Source organism: Erpetoichthys calabaricus, chromosome 10 (genome assembly GCF_900747795.2).
Source record: "Erpetoichthys calabaricus chromosome 10, fErpCal1.3, whole genome shotgun sequence".
Classification (NCBI taxonomy): Eukaryota; Metazoa; Chordata; class Cladistia; order Polypteriformes; family Polypteridae; genus Erpetoichthys; species Erpetoichthys calabaricus.
The window spans coordinates 12945198-12971975 of record NC_041403.2 but is presented as its reverse complement, the minus strand read 5'-3'; the positions used below and the strand labels follow the sequence as shown (position 1 = coordinate 12971975).

The following is a 26778-nucleotide window of genomic DNA, read 5'->3' as shown; positions in this document are numbered from 1 at the left end:
CCGGCATAAAGTTTCGAATTTTAAGGAAAGAAATGTGTTGCGTTGGCACCCTGCCCAGGATTGTTTCCTGCCTTGTGCCCTGTGTTGGCTGGGATTGGCTCCAGCAGACCCCCGTGACCCTGTGTTCGGATTCAGCGGGTTGGAAAATGGATGGATGGATGGAAATGTGTTGCTGGTAAATTAAATTTGGAGTGTAATTGTTCGTAGGATGCAAAAACGTTGTCTATGTACAGATCTCTAAGTGAATTAATCCCAAATATTTTCCAGGCATCAAAAACTGCGTATGTTTGAGAGGGTGGGAAAAGGCGGTTCTCATGCAGAGGTGCCACAGATAAAACTTTCTCTACCTTAAAATGCTTCCTATACTGGTTCCATATTCTGATTGAGTGAAGCACAATTGGGCTGTTAGTATATTGGCGATAACTTGTATTTATTGGGGTACAAAGCAAGGAATATAAAGAAGTACTGCAGGATTTTATTTCTATTGTGGACCAAGCCTGTGTACATTTTTCTAATTCTGTCCATGTCCAGGTTTTTATAGTTTGTATGTTTGCTGCCCAGTAATAAAATTGAAAGTTAGGTAGAGACATGCCGCCTTCCGCCTTAAGTCTTTGTAGGGTCGCCCTTTAGATACGTGGATGTTTTGAATTCCAAATAAATGAGGTTATGGTTCAGTCTAATTTCTTAAAAAATTATCTATTGATGTATATTGGAATATTTTGAAATAAAAATATCTATATCTATCTATATATCTATCACAATATAAATAAAATCTATCTTGTTGCAGAGATAATCCATCTTTTATTATACAAAATAGAAATACACTTGGAGACCCAACTATATAATCATTTTACCATAAACATTAATACAATTAATTTTAAGAACTTCTGTCTATCCATCTGAAATGCTTACTTCAAAATGAGTTGGCAATCATCATCATTTTTCCCAACTCTAATTACACCTTCCTTGCTATTTCATTAGTCTTCTACTTGTGTTTAAGTGAAGAATTTTTACTGCATTTGCAGAACTGACAGGAAAAAAAAACGTAGACAGGCTCTTCAGGTCAAATAAGCAGATGCAGAAAGAAATTTCCAGGTGTTGAAGCCTTTTAGATAATGAAAAAGGATTTTGTGCATGCTTTTGATGTGCTGTAGATCTGAATATGCATTTTCAATAATGGTGTGGTTTGAGTCTAGTGTGTCAATTATTGAACAATGAGTGAAAATGAACTGAATCTAAAAAAGGAATGCATACACACCAAGGAAATTTTCATAAAAAAAGAATAAAAAAGAAGGCTTGATTATATCACTCCAATGTACATTTAAAGGAACAGATAAAATACTGTAATACCAGTGAAAAAAATCTGAAATTGGGGCCCAAGTTTAATGAAATCTTGATGTCGGCAGCTTCATCCACTTATCAAGCTTTTCATCTTGTTTCCATGGCTGTGGCCCTTAAGAGCCCTTAGACTTGTATAAACAAATTACATTCATCTGTTGGAGATGGGAGATTGGTCTATGAAATGCAAGGTAAGCATTCAGGAAATTAAAAAAAAAAAAAAAAAAAAAAAGAGAAAAAAAACATCAAGAGGATAAAACAAAAGACCTGTATAAACAGCCAGGCACCTGTGCAGCTCAAATTGCCTGACTGGAGATTAAACATCATATCACCAGTACACTTTCATAACCATTTATTTATATTCCAACTCTGTTTATTTGCTTAGAGGGAATTATTTATATTATTTATACCTTTGTAAATATAAATAATAAAATATTATAAATATAATATAAATAAAGCCATAAATTTATATTGTTGTTTTGTCATTACCTTATATTTTTCCTTTTGAGTTTATATTTACCTTCTCTTATTCTACAAACTTCATATTGTCTCCAAATTATTACTTTTTTAAAATCATACTAAATATCGGGGTGGGGTAAAGTGATTATTACAAGAGGATCCTTGTAATTTTAGTCCCATCCGAATCATTTTAAATACTGCATGTTCACATCTCCGTAAATATTACAGAGACTTTTACCTTCTATAAAAAGTCTATAAAAAAAAAAACCCTGGTTAAACTAGTTCAATGTCAGTAAAATTCTTTAATTTCCTGTGAAAACAGCATTTCTCCTGGGACTTCACAATTTTTTTTCAGAAAAAAAAATGGAGGCTGTGGAGGGACTTGTTCATGCCATCTTTGACCCACATCAGCCACATCATGATAAATTGGACCGGACTGCCAATACTGATGCTCTGTGCAAGAGAGGACAGAGCCGACTATACTTCCTTAGAAGGCTGGCATCCTTCAACATCTGCAATAAGATGCTGCAGATGTTCTATCAGACGGTTGTGGCGAGCGCCCTCTTCTACGCGGTGGTGTGCTGGGGAAGCAGCATAAAGAAGAGGGACGCCTCACGTCTGGACAAACTGCTGAGGAAGGCAGGCTCTATTGTAGGCACGGAGCTGGACAGTTTGACATCTGTTGCGGAGCGACGGGCACTGAGCTGTCAATCATGGAGAATCCACTACATCCACTGAACAGGATCATCTCCAGACAGAGGAGCAGCTTCAGCGACAGACTGCTGTCACCGTCCTGCTCCACTGACAGACTGAGGAGATCGTTCCTCCCCCACACTACTTCAATTCCACCCAGGGGAGTAAATGTTAACATTATACAAAGTTACTGTCTGTTATACCTGCATTTTTATCACTCTTTAATTTAATATTGTTTTTTTTATCAGTATGCTGCTGCTATAGTATGTGAATTTCCCCTTGGGTATTAATAAAGTATCTGTCTATCTATCTATTTCAAAATTATTTATACTTCTTCGGTCAAGTCAGTGTGTTCCTATGGCATCATTAGATAAACAACCCACTTAGACCATCTAAATCTAGATACAAATGGTCCAAACCACTTTGGTTGTTGTTCCTAATTGAGTCCATGTACAGTACTTTCATTTCTAGTATTTGATACATTCAACATTTTGTCCAGTCACTAAAAGACTCTGACAGAAGGACATTTCTTCCACAGCTCTTTAAATATGCTCTCCCAAACTGAAGGGTTATGCACTACTTGCTTACTGGGTTTGGTAAAAGACACACCGTGTTTCAGCCCTCCTTTACCCAGGTTGCTACCATGATTCTTTAGTTGTTATGGGGAAGAGCAATATTTACGTAGCTACAACACATGCAACTGTTTTGAGGTGACAATATTGTGTGACCGTAGAAGGCACATCTTTCTCTGTAAGTTTTCCAGATATATCTTATAACTTGTGAATCCACTGTAAAAGTTAAGAAATAAATATAAGTCCTAAAGCTTACCCCATCAGAATAGGATTTTTTAAAATTTTTAAATTACTATGGAAGGTGCTAAATAAAACTGACTAACTGAAATTGATAACTGCATGGTATTAGAAATACACCATATCTATATAGTGGGGCAAAAAAGTATTTAGTCAGCCACCAATTGTGCAAGTTCTCCCACTTAAAAAGATGAGAGAGGCCTATAATTTTCATCAAATGTATACCTCAACTATGAGAGACAAAATGAGAAAAAAAAATCCAGAAAATCACATTGCAAATAAGTTCTTCAAAAATCAGACAAATTATGGTGGAAAAAAAGTATTTGGTCAATAACAAAAGTTCATCTCAATACTTTGTTATATACTCGTTGTTGGCAATGACAGAGGTCAAACGTTTTCTGTAAGTCTTCACAAGGTTTTCACACACTGTTGCTGGTATTTTGGCCCATTCCTCCATGCAGATCTCCTCTAGAGCAATGATGTTTTGGGGCTGTCGCTGGGCAACACGGACTTTCAACTCCCTCCAAAGATTTTCTATGGGGTTGAGATCTGGAGACTGGCTAGGCTACTCCAGGACCTTGAAACGCTTCTTATGAAGCCACTCCTTCATTACCCAGGCGTTGTGTTTGGGATCATTGTCATGCTGAAAGACCCAGCCACGTTTCATCTTCAATGCCCTTGCTGATGGAAGGAGGTTTTCACTCAAAATCTGACGATACATGGCCCCATTCATTCTTTCCTTTACACGGATCAGTCGTCCTGGTCCCTTTGCAGAAAAACAGCCCCAAAGCATGATGTTTCCACCCCCATGCTCTACAGTAGGTATGGTGTTCTTTGGATGCAACTCAGCATTCTTTCTCCTCCAAACACGACGAGTATTTTTTCATCTGACCATATGACATTCTCCCAATCCTCTTCTGGATCATCCAAATGCTCTCTAGCAAACTTCAGACGGGCCTGCACATGTATTGGCTTAAGCAGGGGGACACGTCTGGCACTGCAGGATTTGAGTTCATGGCGGCGTAGTGTGTTACTGATGGTAGCCTTTGTTACTTTGGTCCCAGCTCTCTGCAGGTCATTCACTAGGTCCCCCCGTGTGGTTCTGGGATTTTTGCTCACCGTTCTTGTGATCATTTTGACCCCACGGGGTGAGATCTTGCGTGGAGCCCCAGATCGAGGGAGATTATCAGTGGTCTTGTAGGTCTTCCATTTTCTAATAATTGCTCCCACAGTTGATTTCTTCACACCAAGCTGTTTACCTATTGCAGATTCAGTCTTCCCAGCCTGGTGCAGGTCTACAATTTTGTTTCTGGTGTCCTTTGACAGCTCTTTGGTCTTGGCCATAGTGAAGTTTGGAGTGTGACTGACTGAGGTTGTGGACAGGTGTCTTTTATATTGATAACGAGTTCAAACAGGTGCCATTAATACAGGTAACAAGTGGAGGACAGAGGAGCCTCTTACAGAAGAAATTACAGGTCTGTGAGAGCCAGAAATCTTGCTTGTTTGTAGGTGACCAAATACTTATTTTCCACCATAATTTGCAAATAAATTCTTTAAAAATCAGACAATGTGATTTTCTGGATTTTTTTTTCTCATTTTGTCTCATAGTTGAGGTATACCTATGATGAAAATTACAGGCCTCTCTCATCTTTTTAAGTGAGAGAACTTGCACAATTGGTGGCTGACTAAATACTTTTTTGCCCCACTGTATATATAATCGACCAAGTCACTCGACCATTGGGTACGCAGAGCCCCGCCTGCCAACTCTAACCCTCCTCCCGCATCATGGGATACGCACGACAGAGCCCCACCCGCCAACTCTAACCCTCCTCCCGCGTCATGGGATACGCACGACAGAGCCCCGCCCGCCAACTGTAACCCTCCTCCCACGTCCACCGTCGCTCTTGAGGCATGCACACTGCCTGCTCATGTGCTCACCCCCAACACCTCACCAAACACATCCTGAGTCGCTTTGGTCTGTGGTACAGTCTACATGCACCTCTGAGCCACGCTGACTGTTCATTTTCCTAACATGGCCACCGCTTCACATGTATTTCATGGAAACAACTCTTCTTTCAAGGTTATACAAATTCCTGCATCAGGTAACTGTTTCTTTCTATCAGTCGGATATTTCTGGAAAAATGTCATCGACGAAACTGTTGCTCTCGAACTGCGCAACATGGCTGTAACCTTTGTTTGCCAACATTGCGATAACTTCGGCGACGTGCTGTCCGTTGTTCTTAGTCATGGAAGCATAGTCATACAGTCTGCTCAACAATACGCTGACTACATGAATACTTCCAGAGTTTATGGTGGTGAGGCAGAAATTGTGGCGATGTCCCAAATACTTCCAGCTACTATATAAATGTAATGAATTATTATTATTATTACTATCACCATTCACTTCCGAGAACGTCCTTCATTCCCCGAAGAATTTCTTAGCAGTCTTACTCCCACTGGCATGCCTCCGCATAAACTCAAAATTAAAATTGGTTCAGTCGTCATTCTTCTCAGAAGCCTCATGCCCTCAAGAAGTCTCTGTAAAGGCACTAGACTGACTGTTACCAGCATTCACCGCAATGTACTGGAGTGTAAAACAATCGCAGCGGCTACTTCACAAACTGTCCTTATTCCCTGGATTTCCCTGAACACATCAGATTCAAATTTGCCTTTTACTTTTACACGCAGACAATTTCCTGTTAGATTAGCCTTTGCAATGACAATTAATAAGGCACAGGGCCAAACTTTCAAAAAGATATGCCTGTATCTGCCAAAACCAGTTTTCAGTCACGGACAATTGTATATTGCTCTCTCCAGAGTTCCATCTTTTCATTCACTCACAATCGTATCCTCAAACCCACCCCATTTGGACAACTGTGTCTTTCAGGAAGTGTTCACCCATCAATAAATAATTATGCACCATATACTACGCCACGGGTCGGCTAGTGAAGATTATTTTAATGAATAAACAGATATTTAAATCAATTAAAAACTGAACTATAGCCAGGTTTCCATCCAAGGAGTTTTTGCGAAAAAATATTTAGCGCTTCAAATTTTTTTACCGATATAGCTGATGGAAATGCTAATTATCGATAAAATGTTGTACATGTCGACATAATATTTTTCCGTTTAACTTTAGCGCATAAATTCCATATCGATACTTCAGATGTCGCAAAAACTACATTGGAAACAGTTTTTGTCGGAAAAAAGGGCTTTAACGCAAATAAATGTGTCACATTTTCATCACGTGCAATCAAAACGAGAATGGCGGAGCGGCTCGCATGGTCTGATGAAGAGAGTTTTTTTTTTGATTAAACGTCGTTATTTTGTATTAATTCAAATTTCAGTTTTAATTAAAAACCTTAAGGGAAGCAGGTTAATTCAGTTGTTATAAAAACTGTGAAGGGATGTTGAAAGGTAGGCTCACCTGTACAGATCCGATGCTGCAAACACAGCTGCATCATGGGCACTTCCAGGAGTGCCAACGCAAATGTCTCGTATCATGCACCTGTCATCAACAAGGGCCTGGAGAACAATAGATGGCCACCCTTTGCGATTAATGTAATCGCGGTAGCCTTCCGTCGGGGGAAGAATAGGCACATGCGTGCCATCCAGCGCACCATAAATCTGTGGCACAAGATGCACCAAGGAATTGCGGTATGCAATTTCATTGGCCTCCGCTACAGTCGGAAGTCTGATATAACGCCGCATTAATTTTTCTTTAATAGCGGTGCACACAGCATATACACATCGATGGACGGTAGTTTTACTAACCCCGAAAGTTTCTCCAACTACTCTATACTCGGCGCAGGTTGCCAGCTTGTAAAGGGCGATGGCAATCCGCTTTTGGGTTGGAACCGGTGGTCGGTGGCAACCTGTGATGGGCGCAACATCAGGACTGATGAATCCACAACATCTCAAACGTCGGCCGTGTCATTATAAAATGTTGCAGCCAGAGATTTTCTGTTAAGTGTCTCTCCACCACCTCCTCCCAGAAGGTCTTATTCCGTCGTCTCTCCCATACCCGTGGGTTTCGTCGCACTGGAGTACTTTCTTCGAGCTCTAGGGCTATCAGACAAGCAACTGCTTCATTCTGCTGTCGTCTTCGGATATTATGTACAATTCCAATTATTTGTGAAACTGAAATAACAGTAAGCTGGCAAATTTCAAAAAACTGTCTGAATAATCTCTCCATTTCTTTGTTTCTTTGTTTAGTGGAGGGGGTATAACGTGGAAAACAAAAGGTAATTTGCGACATACACAAAATTATGTATGGAAACGGCTCAAGGGCAGATTTTTTTCGCGATACAACAAAAGTTATGCGACAGTTCGTTTTGGGGGGGATGACGTCATCACGCACACCATTTTATCGATAAAAAGCCAGTTTGATGGAAACAGGCTGGAGACAGCAAATTTCGCACATTTTTTTTTACGTATATTCTGTTTGTCGATAACAAAACGTCGCAAAAAACTGGATGGAAACTTAGCTTATGTGGCTCAGACAGCATGTCATAAAACTAAAACTAATTAGACAGCAATCAAGACAACTGAACTATTATCTTTTTTTTATTATTATTAAACAAAGCCTGCATAAACTAACACTGATTACAATCCTTTCAAACATACTATAATGACCTACAGACTGCTGAACTCTGAGGGCCCACTCACACTTCTACAGTAAATTTCCAAAGACTACTTTGTGATTTTCAAGCTTTTTTTTTTTGCAGGTAAAATATGATTGACATTATTTCCATTTCGTAGGCTGTCAGGTGTTATTGTGTTGTAAAGGAATTGTATTTCCGGGGTCTGAACTTCAAGTACTATATTCAGATCATGACTTACAGGGGAGCAGGGGTAAGCTGTGTGATTTCTTGGTGTTTTTTAAAGACATGGAGTTGGATAGTGCAATGCCCCAGCTATACAAGCTGTTGTCGTTAGTGGCAACAATTGGCGCTACATCAGCAGGTGTACAGAGGAGCTTCTCCTGTTTAAAACGGGTCAAGTCATACACCCGCAACACGATGGGCCAAGATCGTTTGAGCAACCTTGCTCTCCTGGCCATTGAGAGGAAACTGGTTAAGTCCCTGGAAAAGACGGCCAATTGGTATGACAGGGTCACAGACCATTTTCTGCAAAAGGAACGGAGGGCAGAATTTACGTACAAATAACATAATGAATTTTATGATGAAGGCCTAATATGAGCTTCCCCTTTTTCAAAAGCTAGCAGCCGCAACTGGCCTCCACAGAGCATCATGTAACTAATCAAAATAAGACATAAGTTAAAAAAAAAAAAAAGCTTCCACAAATCAAGTCTAATTGAAAATCTAATTGCAAAAATAAAACCCATGACATAAAAAACTTTTAAAATAAAAATACACCTATAAACAATCCCAAAAATACTACAATGGCTGCTACATTTTTGAAAAGACACATTAAATCCCCATTGGAGTTTGGAAAAAAAGGCATCTAAAAGATGAAATAATGAAAAAAGAAATAATGTTTTCTTGTCTGATGAAACCAACTGTTTAGTCTCAACTCTTCACTTGTACAATAATACGATTACAGCAAAAAGTAGTAAATATAGTATACTATTCTCTGTGAACCACCATTATAGTCTATGGGCAAAATTCTAATTTATATGCTACACTCCACAGTGAATACCAAAAAAATGTGAACTTAAAACAATGGTAGGAACTAGAAAGCAGAAGCCAACATAAATAAACACTTTTCCCCACGTTTCTGGGTTCAGATTTCTCTACAAAGAAACACCTGCGTAAGAGGATTCTACCACAAGAATGTGCGGCATTTCCTTCCTTGATCAGGTTGAAGATCACAAGGTAATGAAAAAATAAAACAAAAGCCCATGATTAAAAATGCTGAAAGCAACACTGTAACCTCATACCTTGCCAGGCTCGCTCTTCCAAGTACCAAGGCCAATCAGAGGCATCTTCCGCCCAGTGTTGAGAACTGCACAATCAGATGTTCCTGACATGTTTACCTAAGAAAAACACAATTTAAAAGGGTTTAGCTAACGTGATTACTGTCTACATGACATAAACGGAAAGTCTCTTCAAATATCACTTTTTCAGAAGACAAGCTCATTGTTATGAATGTAGATTCTTTTTAACTTTTTTCTGGGCTTTGTTTGAGCCATAAAAAAATATTTAGGTGTCATTTCCAAGGGATTTTCTACTCAGGGAATTTAATTCTGTGGTCATTTTCTTGATTGGAGACTTTTATTCAACATCTTCTTGGACACATTTTTGTTTTGATAATGGTTAGCACCATTTTTTAGATTCCAACATCATGATGCGGGTCATGGTTGCTTGGGGTGTTTGTCACCACTTGGTTCACAACTTTGGGGGTTCAATTGGTAAAGAGCTAAAAGGTTATCTCCATGGGCATTTTGTATCCAGGATTAAACAAAACTTGAAGACTTTCAATTCTTTTCATTTTGATTACTGGTTCTAGAAACAGGCTCTTGTTTTTGGTGTGTGATTTGGCTTTGATTTCTCTCTCCCTCGTTTTCTCTTCTGGTCTTGACCTTTTTGTTTGTCCCTTTGACTCCTGAATCACACTCTTAATTTTTTTTTAATATTTCACCTTTTTACAGTCAGTACACAGACATATGGATGATAACCAAAAGAGTCTTATCGGAACTAATAAATCACAACTAGACATACATAACTCTGAATGCTTTCATAGTAAGAACAACAGGACATAGAGCATGACAAGATGTAACAGCAGGCATGCTCAAAATTAATTTACTTAGATATTGCAGTCAACTTTATTTATATTCTCCAAGAATTACACATAGAGCTGAATGAGAAAGTTCAAATTTGTTACTGGAGGCAATGTTAAACAAAACAAGCCCAAACCAGTCTTTAACGTTTCTACATATAATTAACACATGCCTAAAATTTGTGATTTGCACTTTATATTATTTTTCCTGATTGTGTTTCATTTGTTTTTTGATATCTTTTGTCACATGTGTAGAGTTTTGATATACAGTATATAGAAAATACTTTGGTGCTTTTTGCATGTTCTCCCCATGCCTGCGTGGGTTTCCTCCCAGAGTCCAAAGTAATGCAGGTTTGGTGCATTGGCGATCCTAAATTGTCCCTAGTGTGTGCTTGGTGTGTGTGTGTACACCCTGTGGTGGGCTGGCACCCTGCCCGGGATTTGATCCTGCCTTGCGCCCTATGTTGGCTGGGATTGGCTCCAGCAGACCCCCCGTGACCCTGTGTTAGGATATAGAGGGTTGGATAATGACTGACTGACTGACTTTTGTGCTTGGAATTTCAAGAGGTAAGAAATATTTCACGTCTTTTTTGTCATTGTGTTTTCTTATGTGTGCCGCCATTTTGTGGCTTGGTTAACACACTGTTGCTAGTGTAATTGACTGGAGGTGAGCGGTGTGTGACATCATCTCTGCCACAGGTCAACACCTCAAACCTCCTGGTCATCCAAGATACGTATATCAAAAATTTTATTTCTGTGTTGGTGTCTTTACGATTCATTGATTTCTTTGCTACATTTCTTTGACTTCGATTTTTTGTGCAACCACGGTTTAAGTGGAAAGAGAGGACAGATTTCAGGTTATCAAACTCAACTTTTAATTTCCTCTCCCTGACAGCATGAGAAACAGATTGTCAGACTATTCAAGAGATGTTTCTAAATGCAGAAAGTACCCTACTAACAATTTTGGCAGAAAAGACATCACCTAAGGCATTCTGGTGCTGATACTTTATTGTCTTCAGCCTACATGGGTCTAAAAGGTATTTAAGCTTCAAAAGTATTAGAAAAGTCCCAAAATATATTAAGAATGCCTTACAAAGTAAGGAAACCAATACACTCTGGCTTGCGGAGACGTGTTTCACCAAAAAAAAAGTATAAAAGACCACACAAATGTCTAACCAACATTAAAAGTTTTCAAACACTAACTAAAAAATATTTTGGAATGAACAAATGGAGCTGGTCATTTTGTAATCACTGTAAATTGATGTGCAGCTCTGCGCAAGGTTGGTACCGCATCCCAGGCTCAATCCTGTCTCATGTCCAGAGTAGATGGGATAGGCACAAGCTCGCAGTGATTATGAATTGGGTAAGTGGGTTAGAAAATGGATGGAGGGATGGATAGGACAACTGCAATTATGTTCATAATGTTCCTACCAACAGGAGGGCGAATGCAAAGATTTTGTTTCTTTATCGCTGCTATGTATACCACTTTATTAAACAAGCTAATAATCTCATCATCATTTCAGCTCACTCAAATACTTGATTCTACAAGACAAAATAATTGCAACGGACAGTTGAATGTCTCATCACTGCACTCTCAAAGCATGCACAAAATGTGCATTTTAATTTTAAACTAATTCCATAATGAGATACAAGTGGCAATAATGAAAGGCTTGTTTATGCCTTGAAAATGTAGCGGTATTTTGCCATTTTATTAAGCTAAATTATGCGGGATTTTTCAGGCTTGATAAATGGTGACCTGCGCCAAAATGTATGTATTGTAACATTACAATTTATTTTTATTAATGGTTAAAAAACAACTGTTTTAAACAATGTATTTAATTTAAATTTTAAAAAAGGCATGGTTTGGAAGTAAACACTGAATTAGTCATTTATTAAACATATTGACAAGCTTGCCGTCTTGTTTAACAGATCATCCTACCTTAAGTTGTAAGGATACCTTAAATCTTTCAAACCAAGGCAGAAAACTGTGATTGGTATGAAAATATTTTGCTGTTTTTACAACACCAGAAAATACACAAAAAAACAATTATTTAAACTGATTCTCAATTTCAGCCAGTTGATTATCAGAAACAGTCTTGGACTGAATTACGATTGGGCAAAACAGCATTTTATCACCTTAGTAATATTACAAGAATCCATTCTATTCTATATTTTCATAATGGGCTGAAACATTAATATACGCAATTGTTTCTACTAGACTTAATTATTGTAATGCTCTTTTCTCCTGTCTTCCGAGTTGTGCTACTAGAAGTCTTCAGCTTGTTCAGAATACTGCAGCTAGAATCTTGACAAAAATATAAAAAAATTGAGCACATAACATGTATTTTAGCTTCTCTTCACTGGTTACCAGTACAAGCAAGAACTAATTTAAAAGTTCTTTTTTTAAACATACAGTGGTACCTCTGGTCACGACCATAATTCATTCCAAAACTCTGGACGTGACCCGATTTGGTCGTGACCCGAACGTAATTTCCCCATAAAATTGTATGTAAATACAATTAATCCGTTCCAGACAATACGAACTGTATGTAAATATATGTATCTTTTTAAGCACAAAAATAGTTAATTATACCATAGAATGCACAGTGTAATCCATATTACTAACCGAGAATGGTAAACCGGATGGCATGGACGCAGGTTTACTAACTAAACCGGATGGCATGGACGCAGGTACACGGCGATGGGACCATGAGACGTACTGCGCAGGCGCGTACTACGCAGGCGCGTACAGCGCACGTCTCATAAACCGCAATCGAAGTCGTATCCACCGCGAACAAAGGACTCACGGCCCAAAAACTAAACAGCTCAACTGACGTGAATGAGAAATGAACCAAAAAGGCGCCCATAGCTAACGACTACCGACACAGCCACGCCAAAAAGAGGATTCTGCGCTGCAGCCCAGATTCAAATGGAAGAGGCTACGGCGGCCCCACAGGTCCACAAAGATAGTACGAAGGGCGCCATATTGTGAGTGGTACTACTGCAGGGTGAGGTTAGGAGTAATGTGCTGCTTGGGACTGTTCAAACCGCTGAACGCTTTACACCGAATTCAAACACAATACAGCTCAACGATACAAACACGAGCCCACCTAGATAAGATCAATGAACGCAGGCGCCTACAACGTGCGTCTGAAACTGCGGAAGCAAAGCAGGCACGGGTTCAAAACGAACGAGCTCGACTGACGGATATACAAACACGAGCCCGGCTGGATAAAATCAATGAACGCAGGCGCCTACAACGCGCGTCTGAAATGCCGCAAGCAGAGCGGGCACGGCTCCAAGACAAACGAGCTCGACTAATGTATTTCAGGATACCCAACGCCGGGGGTAGGCGAGCGAAGCGAGCAGGGCGGCAGAGCCCCCCTTGTAGTAAACTAAATGTAAAAACATTGAATAACACTGAGAAAACCTTGAACAACAGAGAAAACTAAAATTGTAAGAGTTTGCGCTAGACCAGGGGTACTCAATCACGGTCCTGGAGGTCCGCAGTGGCTGCAGGTTTTTGTTCTAACCCGGTTGCTTAATTACAAAGCAATTCTTGCCAATAATTTAATTCCATGGCTCGTTAGTGCTTTTACTCTGCTATGTCAGGTCATTCTCATATCCTGGATTTTCTTCCTCTTTCTAAGGATATCATTCGAATGATTTGAACGCTAAAATGGATGAGTGATTCTTAGTCCTTCACTTTTTTCTCTTCACTTTCCTTCCAAATATTAAATTAAACCAATTAGTGCACGATAAATACAGAGGTGTAAATGGTAGCAAGCTAAATGGAGAAATGCTGGTCTCTTTTGTCATTTGCATGTTACTGCTAATAAGGAGCAATTAAAAAGCAAGACTACAGCTGTTTAAGACTAAAATAAGCAATAAGGGTTCAAAATCTTAACGAGCGAGACAACTAAAGTGAAGCAGAAGTGTTACTTGAGCAGTAAGTGCTTCTTATTAAGCAATTGGGTTGGAGCAAAAACCTGCAGCCACTGCGGACCTCCAGGACCGTGATTGAGTACCCCTGCGCTAGACCCTTACGAACCGCTCGCTGTAAACTTTATGAGTTTTAAGCACAGGGAAAAAAATTAAATGCCACTTCTCTTGCGAAACTTTTCAAACCATCCTTTACTGGCTTTAAATTCCTCACCTTCGCAAATCGCCATGAATCTTCCTGGCTTTCTCACATTTGAACGCCTCACTTACGCTATCCCCTGCAAGTTGCTTCTCGTTCAACCACATTAGCAACAGTTCTTCCACCTCTTCCAGCACTCAAGGCCTCTGCTTGGTTAACATTATAACTCCTTTTGCAACATCGGCTGCTTTGTTAGGCCCTGTATACGCAAACAAAAGGAAATGGGAAACGGAAAATGGGAAATTATTAGCACGTACGAACGCGTGTAGGGAAACTGGCCGCAAGTGTTTTTGTTCGCCACCAGAGTGTGAGGTCGTGAACAGATGCAAAATTTTGGCAAATGTTTTGAACGTAACCCAATTTGTACGTGTTCGGAAACGTTCGTGACCAGAGGTTCTACTGTATTAGGCACTGCATGGACATGCACCACCTTATTTAGCTGAGCTAATTACAATATACACTCTGGTATTTCCTCTTCGCTCTTGTAATGAGAGTCTTTTGGTCATTCCTTCAGTTAAGAAAAAAATCAGTTGGTCCCAGAGCATGTGCCTATAGTGTACCTTAGCTTTGGAACAGCCTGCCATTATTCAGTCAATATTTTTACATCAAGAATAAGAACCTACCTTTACTCCCCTTCATTACAATGTGACTTAGAATTCAACCAGGCTGATCATCATTGAAAAATTCCTTGAATGCTTAAATTATTATTATTACTTTGTACAGTGTATTGGGACCATGCTTCATGGTAATTCTGCACTTTAAATAAAGTTGATTGATTTTCAGTGATGGGCAGTGGCCATCCAAAAAGGTCATCTGACTATCAAATGAAAATAATCATTAAAATACAGGTTTTAGCTTAATTAAACATTCATGTTCCTGTCCCTACATTTTGTAATTCCCCCATCCTAGGATGACATTCTACTGACGTCACTATAAGCAGTAAACAACAACAACATTTATTTATATAGCACATTTTCATACAAAAAGTAGCTCAAAGTGCTTTACATAATGAAGAAAAGAAGAATAAAAGACAAATAAGAAATTAAAATAAGACAACCTTAGTTAACATAAAAAGGAGTAAGGTCCGATGGCCAGGGTGGACAGAAAAAACAAAGAAAAAAACTCCAGAAGGCTGGAGAAAAAAAATAAAATCTGTAATAAAAATGTGTAAACAGAATTGTTATTGCATTAGAAACACATGAAAGCGAAGAAAGAAAAACATATTTAAAAAAATGTGAAAACCAATTTTTTCAGATGACTCTGCATTTGACTTAGTTGTATATATTGGTCAATTAACTGACTTGAAACCTTGGGTAGGAAAATAAGATGGGCAAGTATGTCAGTGAAGTATTTTTTTTATAAATTTAAAAAATACATAGCCTGTTCTGGCATTTAAAATTGGAAAATGGGGATGATGGGGCCCGGAGTCCAAATGTGGAAACAAAAACTTTAAAACTTTCCAAACAGATTAAGTTTGAAGGAGGAAAGGTTTCAATTCAAGAAAAACTAAAAGTATTGCATCTGTGAAAGAAAAAGTAACTGCTTGCAAGCTACTAAGGGTTAACAGCTGACAAAGCCGTTTTGCTATAACGGCCGGTTATTCATACAGGTGTCTGTCATAAGACAGGGTCCAGTAATCTGACCTAGGAAAATTTCCAGTTTCTTAGGAATGCGTCTATTTGACACAAGAGAGCTGACCTTTCCTTCTTTGGGGTCTATCTGATCAGTGAAAAAATAAGAACAGATAGCCCATTAGTGTTCTTAAATAAAATGCTTAAGCAAACGATATTATGTCTATTTTAAAAGAAATAAGGGGAAGGGGGAGGAAGAAGAACGTATAAAAAGCCAATAGAAAAGAATGAAATTTTGCTCTTCTGCCTTGCAACGTAGAATCCACATACTCATCCGTCCATCCACTTTCCAACCCGCTGAATCCGAAAACAGGGTCACGGGGGTCTGCTGGAGCCAATCCCAGCCAACACAGGGCACAAGGCAGGAACCAATCCCAGGCAGGGTGCCAACTCACTGTAGAAAACACACACATACTCATCTGTGACTGAATAAAAATCTAATTGATTGAACTATTCCTGTCTTCCTCTGGGTTTTTTTTTTCTTCAACACATCTTATTACATATTAAGGCAGGACATTTTTCATGTTTGCATGAGCTTAGACAATTTCTACATTAAACTTTCCTAGCTTCAAGGTTGCATATTATCCTCCTTTTCTCTCTGTAGTTGCTTCATCAATGGTTACATTCTCCCATAGCTTGTAGCAAATGATGCTCTGCACAAAAGTGTGGAGAGTGTCTGATATAGTGGTACACATCTGCTGTGATTCATAACACCCACCAGCACTAATGGCACATGCTTACACAAATCATATTAATTTCTTCTGCCATGTGTACTCAATTCAAATTTTTATAGGCAAATGCTGGCACATATGCTGAATCACATACAGAAACAGTAGTTTATCGACAAGTATGATATGATAGGGTAAGATATGATTAGGAGAGAACTTTATTTGTCCCCTGGGGAAATTCAGCTTTTTACAGAAGATCTTTAAATAAATAAATACACAAATAACCACACTTAGATCAGACTTACTTTCCTCAACAGCTCCTACTTTTCACATATTATTTTTTAAACCAACAAATCGCCAACCAACACTCAGCCTTACGCATTTTCTGTAGCGTGGCATGTGTATGCATGCTAAAATACTGAGGGGAAAAAAGGGATATTATATAACAGTCCAAAGCATGATGAAATAGACTGAAGCACCACAAACCAATTATTGCCGGAGCATATGGTAATAAAAGAACTAAGGACAATGCTTTTTGACTGAGTACTTCTATTCTGATTAGTAAGTAACACTGTTCAATTCCTGGTAGATCTTTACTTAAGCCTCTAATATGATGATGTAGCCCTGAGTTGTCCAACTTTTAACTATTTTTATCACACATACTGAACAACTGTAAGTATTACATTTCTTCAGTAATTATTGTCTAATTATTGCCAATAGAACAGAACAACAGTACACATCTGGGCATCAACATTCAATAACATCAATAAGAGCACTTGCAAACAAATTGAAAGCAAAGCCCTGCTAAGGAGGTAGATAATCAGCAGGGTGAAGTACACAGCCCGTCTCCTTTCAAAATGACTAAATCTTACAAAAATGTTTTGCTTTTTTTGTTGTTTTTGGATACACTGTATAGCAATATGCACACAATCTCAATATGTTGATCAAAATTCAATAACACTCCTGGCTAGAAAAATTTATGTATTTGTTAATAACAAGTTAGCCGTTTTTCTTCTTTATTTATTTATTTATTTATTTGTTAAAAATGCTTTACTTTAGAACAGAAATGAATATATATCATGACAATAAAGACATAACTTTTAAGTTAAAAAATGCCTAATGTATCCTTTAAACCACATTTCCCAAATGCTTTATGGCAGTATTAATTCCAAGGATGCAACCTCAAATTGTTTTTTATATTATTTTTATTTTGATGTGTCCCTACATTGATGGATTAAAGGCCAGATGTCCACATGACCGTCATCATCATTGTGGGCTGCATCAGGAATGGGCTGGAGGAGGAGTATAGGGACCTAATCAATGACTTTGTTAAATGGTGCGACTCAAACCACCTACACCTACACCTGAACAGCAGCAAAACCAAGGAGCTGGTGGTGGATTTTAGGAGGCCCAGACCCCTCATAGACCCAGTGATCATCAAAGGTGACTGTGTGCAGATGGTGCAGACCTATAAATATCTGGGAGTGCAGCTGGATAATAAATTAGACTGGACTGCCAATACTGATGCGCTGTGCAAGAAAGGACAGAGCCGGTTATACTACCTTAGAAGGCTGGCGTCCTTCAACATCTGCAATAAGATGCTGCAGATGTTCTATCAGACAGTTGTGGGGAGCGCCCTCTTCTACGCAGTGGTGTGCTAGGGAGGCAGTATTAAGAGGAAAGACGCCTCACGCCTGGACAAACTGGTGAGGAAGGCAGGCTCTATTGTTGGCATGAAGCTGGACAGTTTAACATCTGTGGCAGAGTGAAGGGCACTCAGCAGGCTCCTATCAATTATGGAGAATCCACTGCATCCACTTAATAGTATCATCTCCAGACAGAAGAGCAGCTTCAGCGACAGACTGCTGTCACTGTCCTGCTCCACTGACAGACTGAGGAGATCGTTCCTCCCCCAAACTATGCGACTCTTTAATTCCACCCGGGGGGGTAAACGTTAACATTTAACATTATACATAGTTATTGTCTGTTCTTCACCTGCATTATTATCATTCTTTAATTTAATATTATTTATTGTATCAGTATGCTGCTGCTGAATAATGTGAATTTCCCATTGGGATTAATAAAGTATCTATCTATCTATCTATCTATCTATCACCAAGTTCTTCCATGACAACCCTGAATACAATGAGAACTGATTGAGGTCATTTATGTTAGGTAGAATGCCTAGAGGGGGCTGGGTGGTCTCGTGGCCTCGGAACCCCTGCAGATTTTATTTTTTTCTCCAGCCGTCTGTAGTTTTTTTTTTTGTTTTTCGGTCCTCCCTGGCCATCGGACCTTACTTTTATTCTATGTTGATTAGTGTTCCCTTATTTTAATTCTTATTTATTTGTCTTTTTTTCTCTTTAAGATAGATAGATACTTTATTAATCCCAAGGGGAAATTCACATACTCCAGCAGCAGCATACTGATAACGACCAATATTAAATTAAAGAGTGATAACAATGCCAATAACAATGCAGGTATACAGACAGACAATAACTTTGTATAATTTTAACATTTACCCCCACGGGTGGAATTGAAGAGTCGCATAGTGTGGGGGAGGAACGATCTCCTCAGTCTGTCAGTGGAGCAGGACATTGACAGCAGTCAGTCTTTAAAGCACTTTGAGCTATATCATTTGTTGAAAATGTGCTATATAAATATTGTTATTGTTGTTAAGTTTTCCCCTACAGCTTTCTCATTACTGTCTATGAAGGCAGCAAATTCATAATACATCAGCCATACCTGTCACATTTTGCTATTAAGAGACGGAGAGAGAGAGAGGTTAGGATCACGGACTGATAGAGCACATTCCCACACCCACCACATGACAAACCAACTCAGGATCCAAGATTAGGACCCGAGTGCCATGAAACGAGTGACACCTCAGCACCACACTAGTTCAGATGGAATGGAAACAGTGTGAGGTTTTTTTATGGTGGCTGGAGTGCCAATTCTGCCACCAACCCCCAGGTTTTTCCCACACAGGTTGAAAAGCCTACATGCAGGGCTGGATGCAGATTAACATCATACCCAGGATGGATTTTTGCTGTTAACGGTATAAAAAAATGGAACCAAATGTAACAAGAGAAGCAAAAAGTGGCAGAAGGATGAGAAATCACAAAACATTGCATACTTTCAGTAGCACAATTCTACACAAGTGAAAACACATTTAAATGTTAACTCACCTACTTAAGTTACTCCTTGCCAAATCAGAATGAAATAAGCCTGGTCAACCTCTTAACAGTTAAAATTAAAAAAAAAAAAAAAACAGAATTGCTTATACCACTAAAAAAAAAAAAACAAGACATTCTACCCGCAGCAAGACATATGAAAGTCATTGCACAATATGCAATCTCCAGGCTGTGAGAGAAAGACCAATAATGGCTTTCTTGTCAACAGAGATGAGGGCCCAGTAGAAGTGTGCGTGCATTTTTTCTTCCACAATTTCCTTAGAAATACTTTACACACACAAAAAAAAACAGGAAACTTGGAGTGAAGATAAAAAAACAAACTGAATATCAGCTAATTTCCTGTAACTGTGCCGAGCAAAGCAAATTTTCAAAAGTCTAGCTTCCTGCAAGGATTGTATAATTTACACAAAAAGCTATATGGATGATCAGGAACTGGTTCACAGAAATAAAATGATTTTTTTTTAAATGTATCTGACACCTGTCTAAATATAAAGTGGTATAAGGATACATGAATGGTATAATTTACTAATATATTTCAAGTTGAACTTCAACATCTCTTCTCTTCATTCTTTGCTACACACACAAGCATAGATTCATACATTCGGAGTTTGTATTCTTTCATTGCTATGTTGTGCCTATCACCATAATACCAACACTTCTTTATTCACATTCATCCATGAAATTTACCGTTTGCTGACTTTCAACAGGGTAAGCTAGATATTTTTAAATATGATTAGATGTGTGTCCAGACAGAGGACTGAATTAATTGTGAGGCAGTTTACTGTAATCTAGTTGGTAATTCATTGCATTAGGGAATACTTTTGAGGCAGATAAACATCTAGATAGAATTAGTATGCTTTTATATTTCTCCATTTGGAAAGGAACGGGATCTTGATTTCAAATGCCTTCCACCATCACAAGCACTAACATTATAGCACCGGGCACTTCATTCATTTCTATGAATAAAACCCAAATTTTTATGTTTCTTGGATTAACACAGTAGACGACTTCACAAATGTAGTTAGTACTGGTACGTTTAGAACTAAACTTAAATGACAAAACAAAATTAACTCCTCTGCCAATGAAGGATACAAATGATACTTAACCCTAGTGCTTATTTACAATAGTAACAAGGAATAAATAATAACATGCTTTAGGTGGATTGGCGATTCTAAATTGGCCCTAGTGTGTGCTTGGTGTGTGGGTGTGTTTGTGTGTGTCCTGCGGTGAGTTGGCACCCTGCCTGGGATTGGTTCCTGCCTTGTGCCCTGTGTTGGCTGGGATTGGCTCCAGCAGACCCCCGTGAACCTGTGTTCGGATTCAGCGGGTTGGAAAATGGATGGATGGATGGATGCTTTAGGGATGATTATTTTGAATATCATGGCATCTTGATGGAGATCAAGGTTCATTCCCCACTAAACCAGGAACCCATAACAGACGGATATGGACGGACAGGAGTCCTGGCCATAATTTAAGGACAGAGGGAGGCTGCTTCCTGGAGCCATGCATTCCCCCTGTACACGGGGAGGAAACATTCCTATGGTTGAACTCCCATTTGTAATCCCACAGGGCATATTAGTCCTGACAGACAGCCTTGTTGGGGTACTTCAGTGCCACCAGGAGGAGCTGTAGGGGAATGCTGTCCCTACTTTGGTACACTTTCGCTTGGCCTGGCAGTACTTCCGATGTGCACTGCTTTGAACCAGGAAATTTTCCCCAAGTCCAGCAAAAAACATGCTACTTTAGCTGCACAGGGAAGTAAGAATCAGGAGGAGGTGCGTGACACTCATGGTGGAGTGGTGGAAGAAGACACAAAGTGACCAATTGTCAGTCAGTCAGTCATTTTCCAACCCGCTATATCCTAACACAGGGTCACGGGGGTCTGCTGGAGCCAATCCCAACCAGCACAGGGCACAAGGCAGGAACAAATCCCAGGCAGGGTGCCAGCCCACCACATGGCATACACATACACACACCAGGCAAACACTAGGGACAATTTAGAATCGCCAATGCACCTACCCTGCATGTCTTTGGACTGTGGGAGGAAACCGGAGCGCCCGGAGGAAACCCAAGCAGTCATGGGGAGAACATACAAACTCCATGCAGGGAGGACCCGGAAGCAAACCCAGGTCTCCTTACTGAGAGGCAGCAGCGCTACCACTGCACCACCGTGCCGCCCTATGACCAACTGTACATGTTATTATTGTGCTACACTCATTTAACCCTGTGACGGAATTACTGAATATATTGAACATCCTTTTATTTTGACCTAAACTTGTGTTTGGCTGTGTTATGTCCTATGGTCAGGGCCCTGGGGTACCCACACATGTCATAAGGAGCTCTCAGTGACTTTGATAAGTGATCAAGGTAAATGACAAAAGCTGTAAAGCAGTTCTGACTGATTACTTTCACCCTCTATTAATAGACTTCTGTTCTAATGATAGTAAAATTATAAAGCATGGATGGATGGATGAATAGATGGACAGATCTTTGTTTGTCTCCAGGGGGAAATTTGGCTTTTTACAAAAGCTCTATGTATACATAGACACACAAACACGTTATTCTGAATAAGGAAGAAATTAACAAGGAAACTTCTGACTTGGTTGTCACAGTCAGAGTGAGGCATTATGCAGACATATTGCTGTTGTTATAAAGGTGCCCCAGTAGCGTTTCTTGACATACTTCTGCTGAATAATTTGTTGGCTGATAGTCCTCGGTGTTAGTGTGTCACAGAGTGGATGTGCAGCATTGATCATAATGGCACTCAGACTTGTTTTAATTCTCTCCTTTTCTACTCCTTCCAGGAGGTCCAGAGTGTGTCCTTGAAATGAGCTTGCCCTGTTGATTAGCTTGACAATAATTAGGATGAAGATGAGGATAATTTCATTAAGATGACATCAACTCCAAGCTCATGGAATAAGAAGACAGTGACAAGTTTATATATTTAAAAAAAAAAGATTTATGTATAAAATATTGTAATGGTTGTTTGTCTGACATACAAAAACTCAGGCATCGCTCTATTTTGAAGTTTGACCTTTGCCTCAGTTGACAGCTTATATCGGTGACACATGCAGCATGACTCATGATTTTGGCATTTTGCTGACAGTGCCCCCGAAATTTGGTTTTGCATCTCCCTGTTACACCTGTTGCAGACACGGTAGTTCCTTGTAAGTTGGAGGACCTGCTTGTAGGACTGGATGTAGATATATGTTATACCAAGGACGAAGCAATTGCAGGTTAAAGGCCTTTTGGCAATTACTTGATTCGAACCGCCAACCTTCCGACTACCGGCGCAGATCCTAGCCTCCGAGCCACCACTCTTACCCTGATTTAAACAAAAAACACTGCCTATTAAGCCACTATTGGAGCAGAATGAACCACAATTTTTCTATACAGTAGCTCATGAAGATACCGTTTTTAAAATGTGTGATAGAAACAGACCACACATTTCAGTGAGTAAAAGTTATTGGTAAATTTTACGTTTTTTAGGAGGTGGACATTTATTCAAACCCACTGTATAAGTATGTACTAATTTTTAGGATTTGATAAAAAAAAAAACAACATTTCCAGTTTTTTGCTTTAAATACATTGTCTTTACCAAATACTGCAATTGGTGATATCCTTTACTACAGAGTTCTGCAGCAATCTCTTCCACACCATTTCCGTGGATAGCGCTTTGAGTACTGAGAAAAAGCGCTATATAAATGTAATGAATTAATATTATTATTATTATTGTATTATTCAATACCTCTGAACAGTACTAGAATGAATATTTTCTTTCTTTTAGAAAAGGGCTCGTTTTTAAACAAAAAGAGCACTTCATTTAGACCAGTGGTTCCCAACCTTTTTTTGGCCATGCCCCACCTAGGCCACTCTAAAATCATGATGCCCCCCCACTGTAACATATACCTTTTTCTTATTATTACCTATTCAAATAGTGAACTCCTACTCATGTGGAGGAAGCCCATAATGTCATTAATTTGGTCTTAACAAGCTTCCAAAGAACATGGAAACAAAAGAGGCAAAGGATTGTTGAAGTACTGACAAAGAAATCACTAAGAAATTATTTAAAAAAATAATATAATATGAAGTAATATGAAAATACAGCAAATACAGTTCTGAAAACATATAATAAGAGACGTGATATTCATAAATATAACTTTAGTGACAGTTTTTCTGTAATATTTTAATCATTTTATATTTTTGTCATACTGCAAAATTTTATAATCATTGTTACAATTCATATTATTTTAATGGTAAAAACGATTTCTAATTAGAAAAACACATGACCGTTGTAAAATCATAAATTAAAGGGTTCATTACCATCCCTTCTATGTCTCTGTAAAAAATAAAAAGTATTTGTTTATTTTTTCTATCATTTTCAACAGGGAATTTCTGTTTTTTCATTTTACAAATTGTTTAACGTACCTAAATTCTCGAATTGCCCAGATAAAAAATCAAATTGCCTCACGTTGGGAATCACCGATTTAGTCCTATGTACCCTAATACTAGGGTGTTGTACCGTGTTAGCCATTATGAATGTAGTGAGAAGTCAAGCAAAATTACCTTTTATTGGCTAACTAAAAAGATTACAATATACTGTACAATCTTTTGAGGCAACTCAGGCCCCTTCTTGCCTTGCAATTTCTAATGCCTTGTTTACGTAGTGTCTAAGTAAGTAACAGAAAAGCTACAGCTGATCCACAATGCCCATGCTCAAGCAAGAATATTGACACATACCAGAAAGAGGGGACATATTTCACCTGTTTTGTCATCTCTGCACTGGTTGCCTGTTTAACAAAGTTGATTGTAAAATTTTATTACTGATTTTTAAGGCGTTTAATAGTTTAGCGCCATCTTAATTGTTGAAAACCTTAACTTAATGTGTCCCTGATGTTCTTAGTGTTCCCAGGGCTAAACACGAAAAAAAAAAACTGGTGAAGCAACCCATTTTATTTTTATATTCCAAACATCTGGAACACATTACCACTCAATATACAGCAGGTATCTTATGTTATGAGCTTTAAAAAAAACTAAAACGTACTTAGCATTTAATTCATATTTTGTTTTCAATATAAATAATTGTATTCTTATTTTTATTGGCTGTACTATTTGTATCTTATTCTATTATCATTATTTTGTATTTTTATATTTGTGAATCACTTGGTTTTGCATTGTAAATGTATAAAAGGTACTATATAAACTTTATTATTATTTTTATGGTTTTTATTCTGTTTAATCGCCCCATGTTGAGTGAGGTTATATGCGTGTGTGTACTTTGCCAAAAAGAGAAAGGATAGTCTTGGGCTATCCACAACTGAATCGCCTTCCAAATTTTAATAAATGAAGTCAATAGTGAAACTATTATATGAGCCCTGACGTATTCGCTGTTGCCAGCAGCACCCAGCTACCCATTCCACCCTCTGAAACAAAGCACCCCGAGCTCGGGCAATTTTGCCCTTTTACCTTTCTGCTGATCTGTTCCCCGTTACTGTCGTCTGACTTCGTTACTTGTAATAACACAAAACCCCCGAGTCCAGTTTTTGAATGATGTTTCCGTTTCCGCTATTTTTTTCTTGATATATGTCACAATAAAGAAGAATGGATGCAGAATTTAGAATAGGTGCGAAGAGTACTCGAGCCACCAAAGCCAAGTGAAACAGCCAGTCAATTTTACCAGTGTAACTCTTAAACTCGCCGGTAAACTCCTTCCCCTGTACAAATGAAACGGACTTCAATAACCATCATGCATTGCGGTCGCAGGAAGCTTCGCGTGACATAAACCCCGCCCACAATACCGACTGTTCTTGAGAAATGTCTGTTATTACACGCTTTTCATAGCCTAGCCATAGAATTATGTAGACGCCGCATGACCAGCAGCATTGTACGTCAACGTCGCCGCCATATTGCGAGTGGCACTGCTGTGGAGTGAAGTAGTGGATAAAGATGTCACATGTATGTGCTGCTTGGGATTGTACAAACCGCTGTACGCTCCAAACCAGATCCCTGGGGATTACATTTCATAGGTAAGGCTGAACAATTGTTTTGGTTATATTTGACCATTAGAAAATCCCGTTCTATAATCTTAACTTTAGCTACGTCAGGCTAAAATAGCAATTATGTTGTGACATACCTAACTCTGTTCATGTTTTTAAGCATTTTCTTTTCTTTAACATTAGCCAGTGGCAACCAGGACCACAATGACTTCAGTGAGGGCACAGGAGAGCCTGTCAGTAGACTGTTCTTTGCCTGTCCAAGAGACTGAAGGTCGGCCTGATCCCAGTGTTGTGAGTAGTACGGTCCTTTTCAAACCTCTTTTAACACAACCCCCTACCCCCCATCATGCTTTTCAGATAAACTAATACATATACATGCATATACATTGAAACATGCTGCTGTTGAATCAGATACATACACGCATGCAGTGCTCACAGTGGAATTGAGGGGTAATGTGATTACAAATGCAGACCAGCAGACAGCACATTGTACTAACTATGAATTGACTGATGTGATATAAACTTGACTCCTTGTGTCTACTAGGACCACTCCTACACGCTGCCTACATCTCTTGAAAATCTAAGGGCTAGACTCAATGAAACCTTATCTAGGGTGGAGAGCATGGAAAGAGAGAAGAGAAATGCTAAGGATCGAGAACGGAGAGCAGAGAACACAGTGCGTGGTCTTCGAGAGTGGCAGCCTTTTCAGCAGCTCCGTGTATGACTGTATGTGTATGTGTACTTTACTATCAATCTTTAATTTAATATTGTTTTTTTGTATCAGTAAGGTGCTGCTGGAGTATGTGAATTTCCCCTTGGGATTAATAAAGTATCTATCTATCTATCTATCTATCTATCTATCTATCTATCTATCTATCTATCTATCTATCTATCTATCATCTGCAAGATTTGAGGGAGAAGAACCTCATTAATGAAGAGCTGAAAGAGAGGCTGGATTTATACTCAGGTAGAACAGAAATAACATACAAAATATGGAGAAAATGGTATGCACTTAAGTGTAAAATTCCTTAAGACATCCTAATAATTATTTCAAGGGGACTTTGTAATTGGTCTGTGCTAACTGAATTTTAGATCTTCCAGTGCATCT

The 26778-nt window shown here is 38.9% G+C and overlaps 1 protein-coding gene across 2 annotated transcripts in view; it reads right to left on the bottom strand.

Moving 5' to 3' along the window:
• The window catches only part of akr1a1b (aldo-keto reductase family 1, member A1b (aldehyde reductase)), a 72275-nt gene extending 46873 nt beyond the window's left edge, over positions 1-25402 (bottom strand). The window contains exons 1-2 of one of the 2 annotated variants that reach the window (XM_028810882.2): positions 25141-25402; positions 9202-9297 (exon numbers count right to left, since the gene is read on the bottom strand). In XM_028810882.2, coding sequence (XP_028666715.1) covers positions 9202-9291 — 90 coding nt within the window. In that variant the 5' untranslated portion in view covers positions 9292-9297; positions 25141-25402. Of the gene's footprint in view, positions 1-9201; positions 9298-19668; positions 19760-25140 lie in introns of those variants that run through there. The other variant, XM_028810883.2, reaches the window with a different exon arrangement.
• Between the last annotated feature and the right edge of the window lie 1376 nt (positions 25403-26778).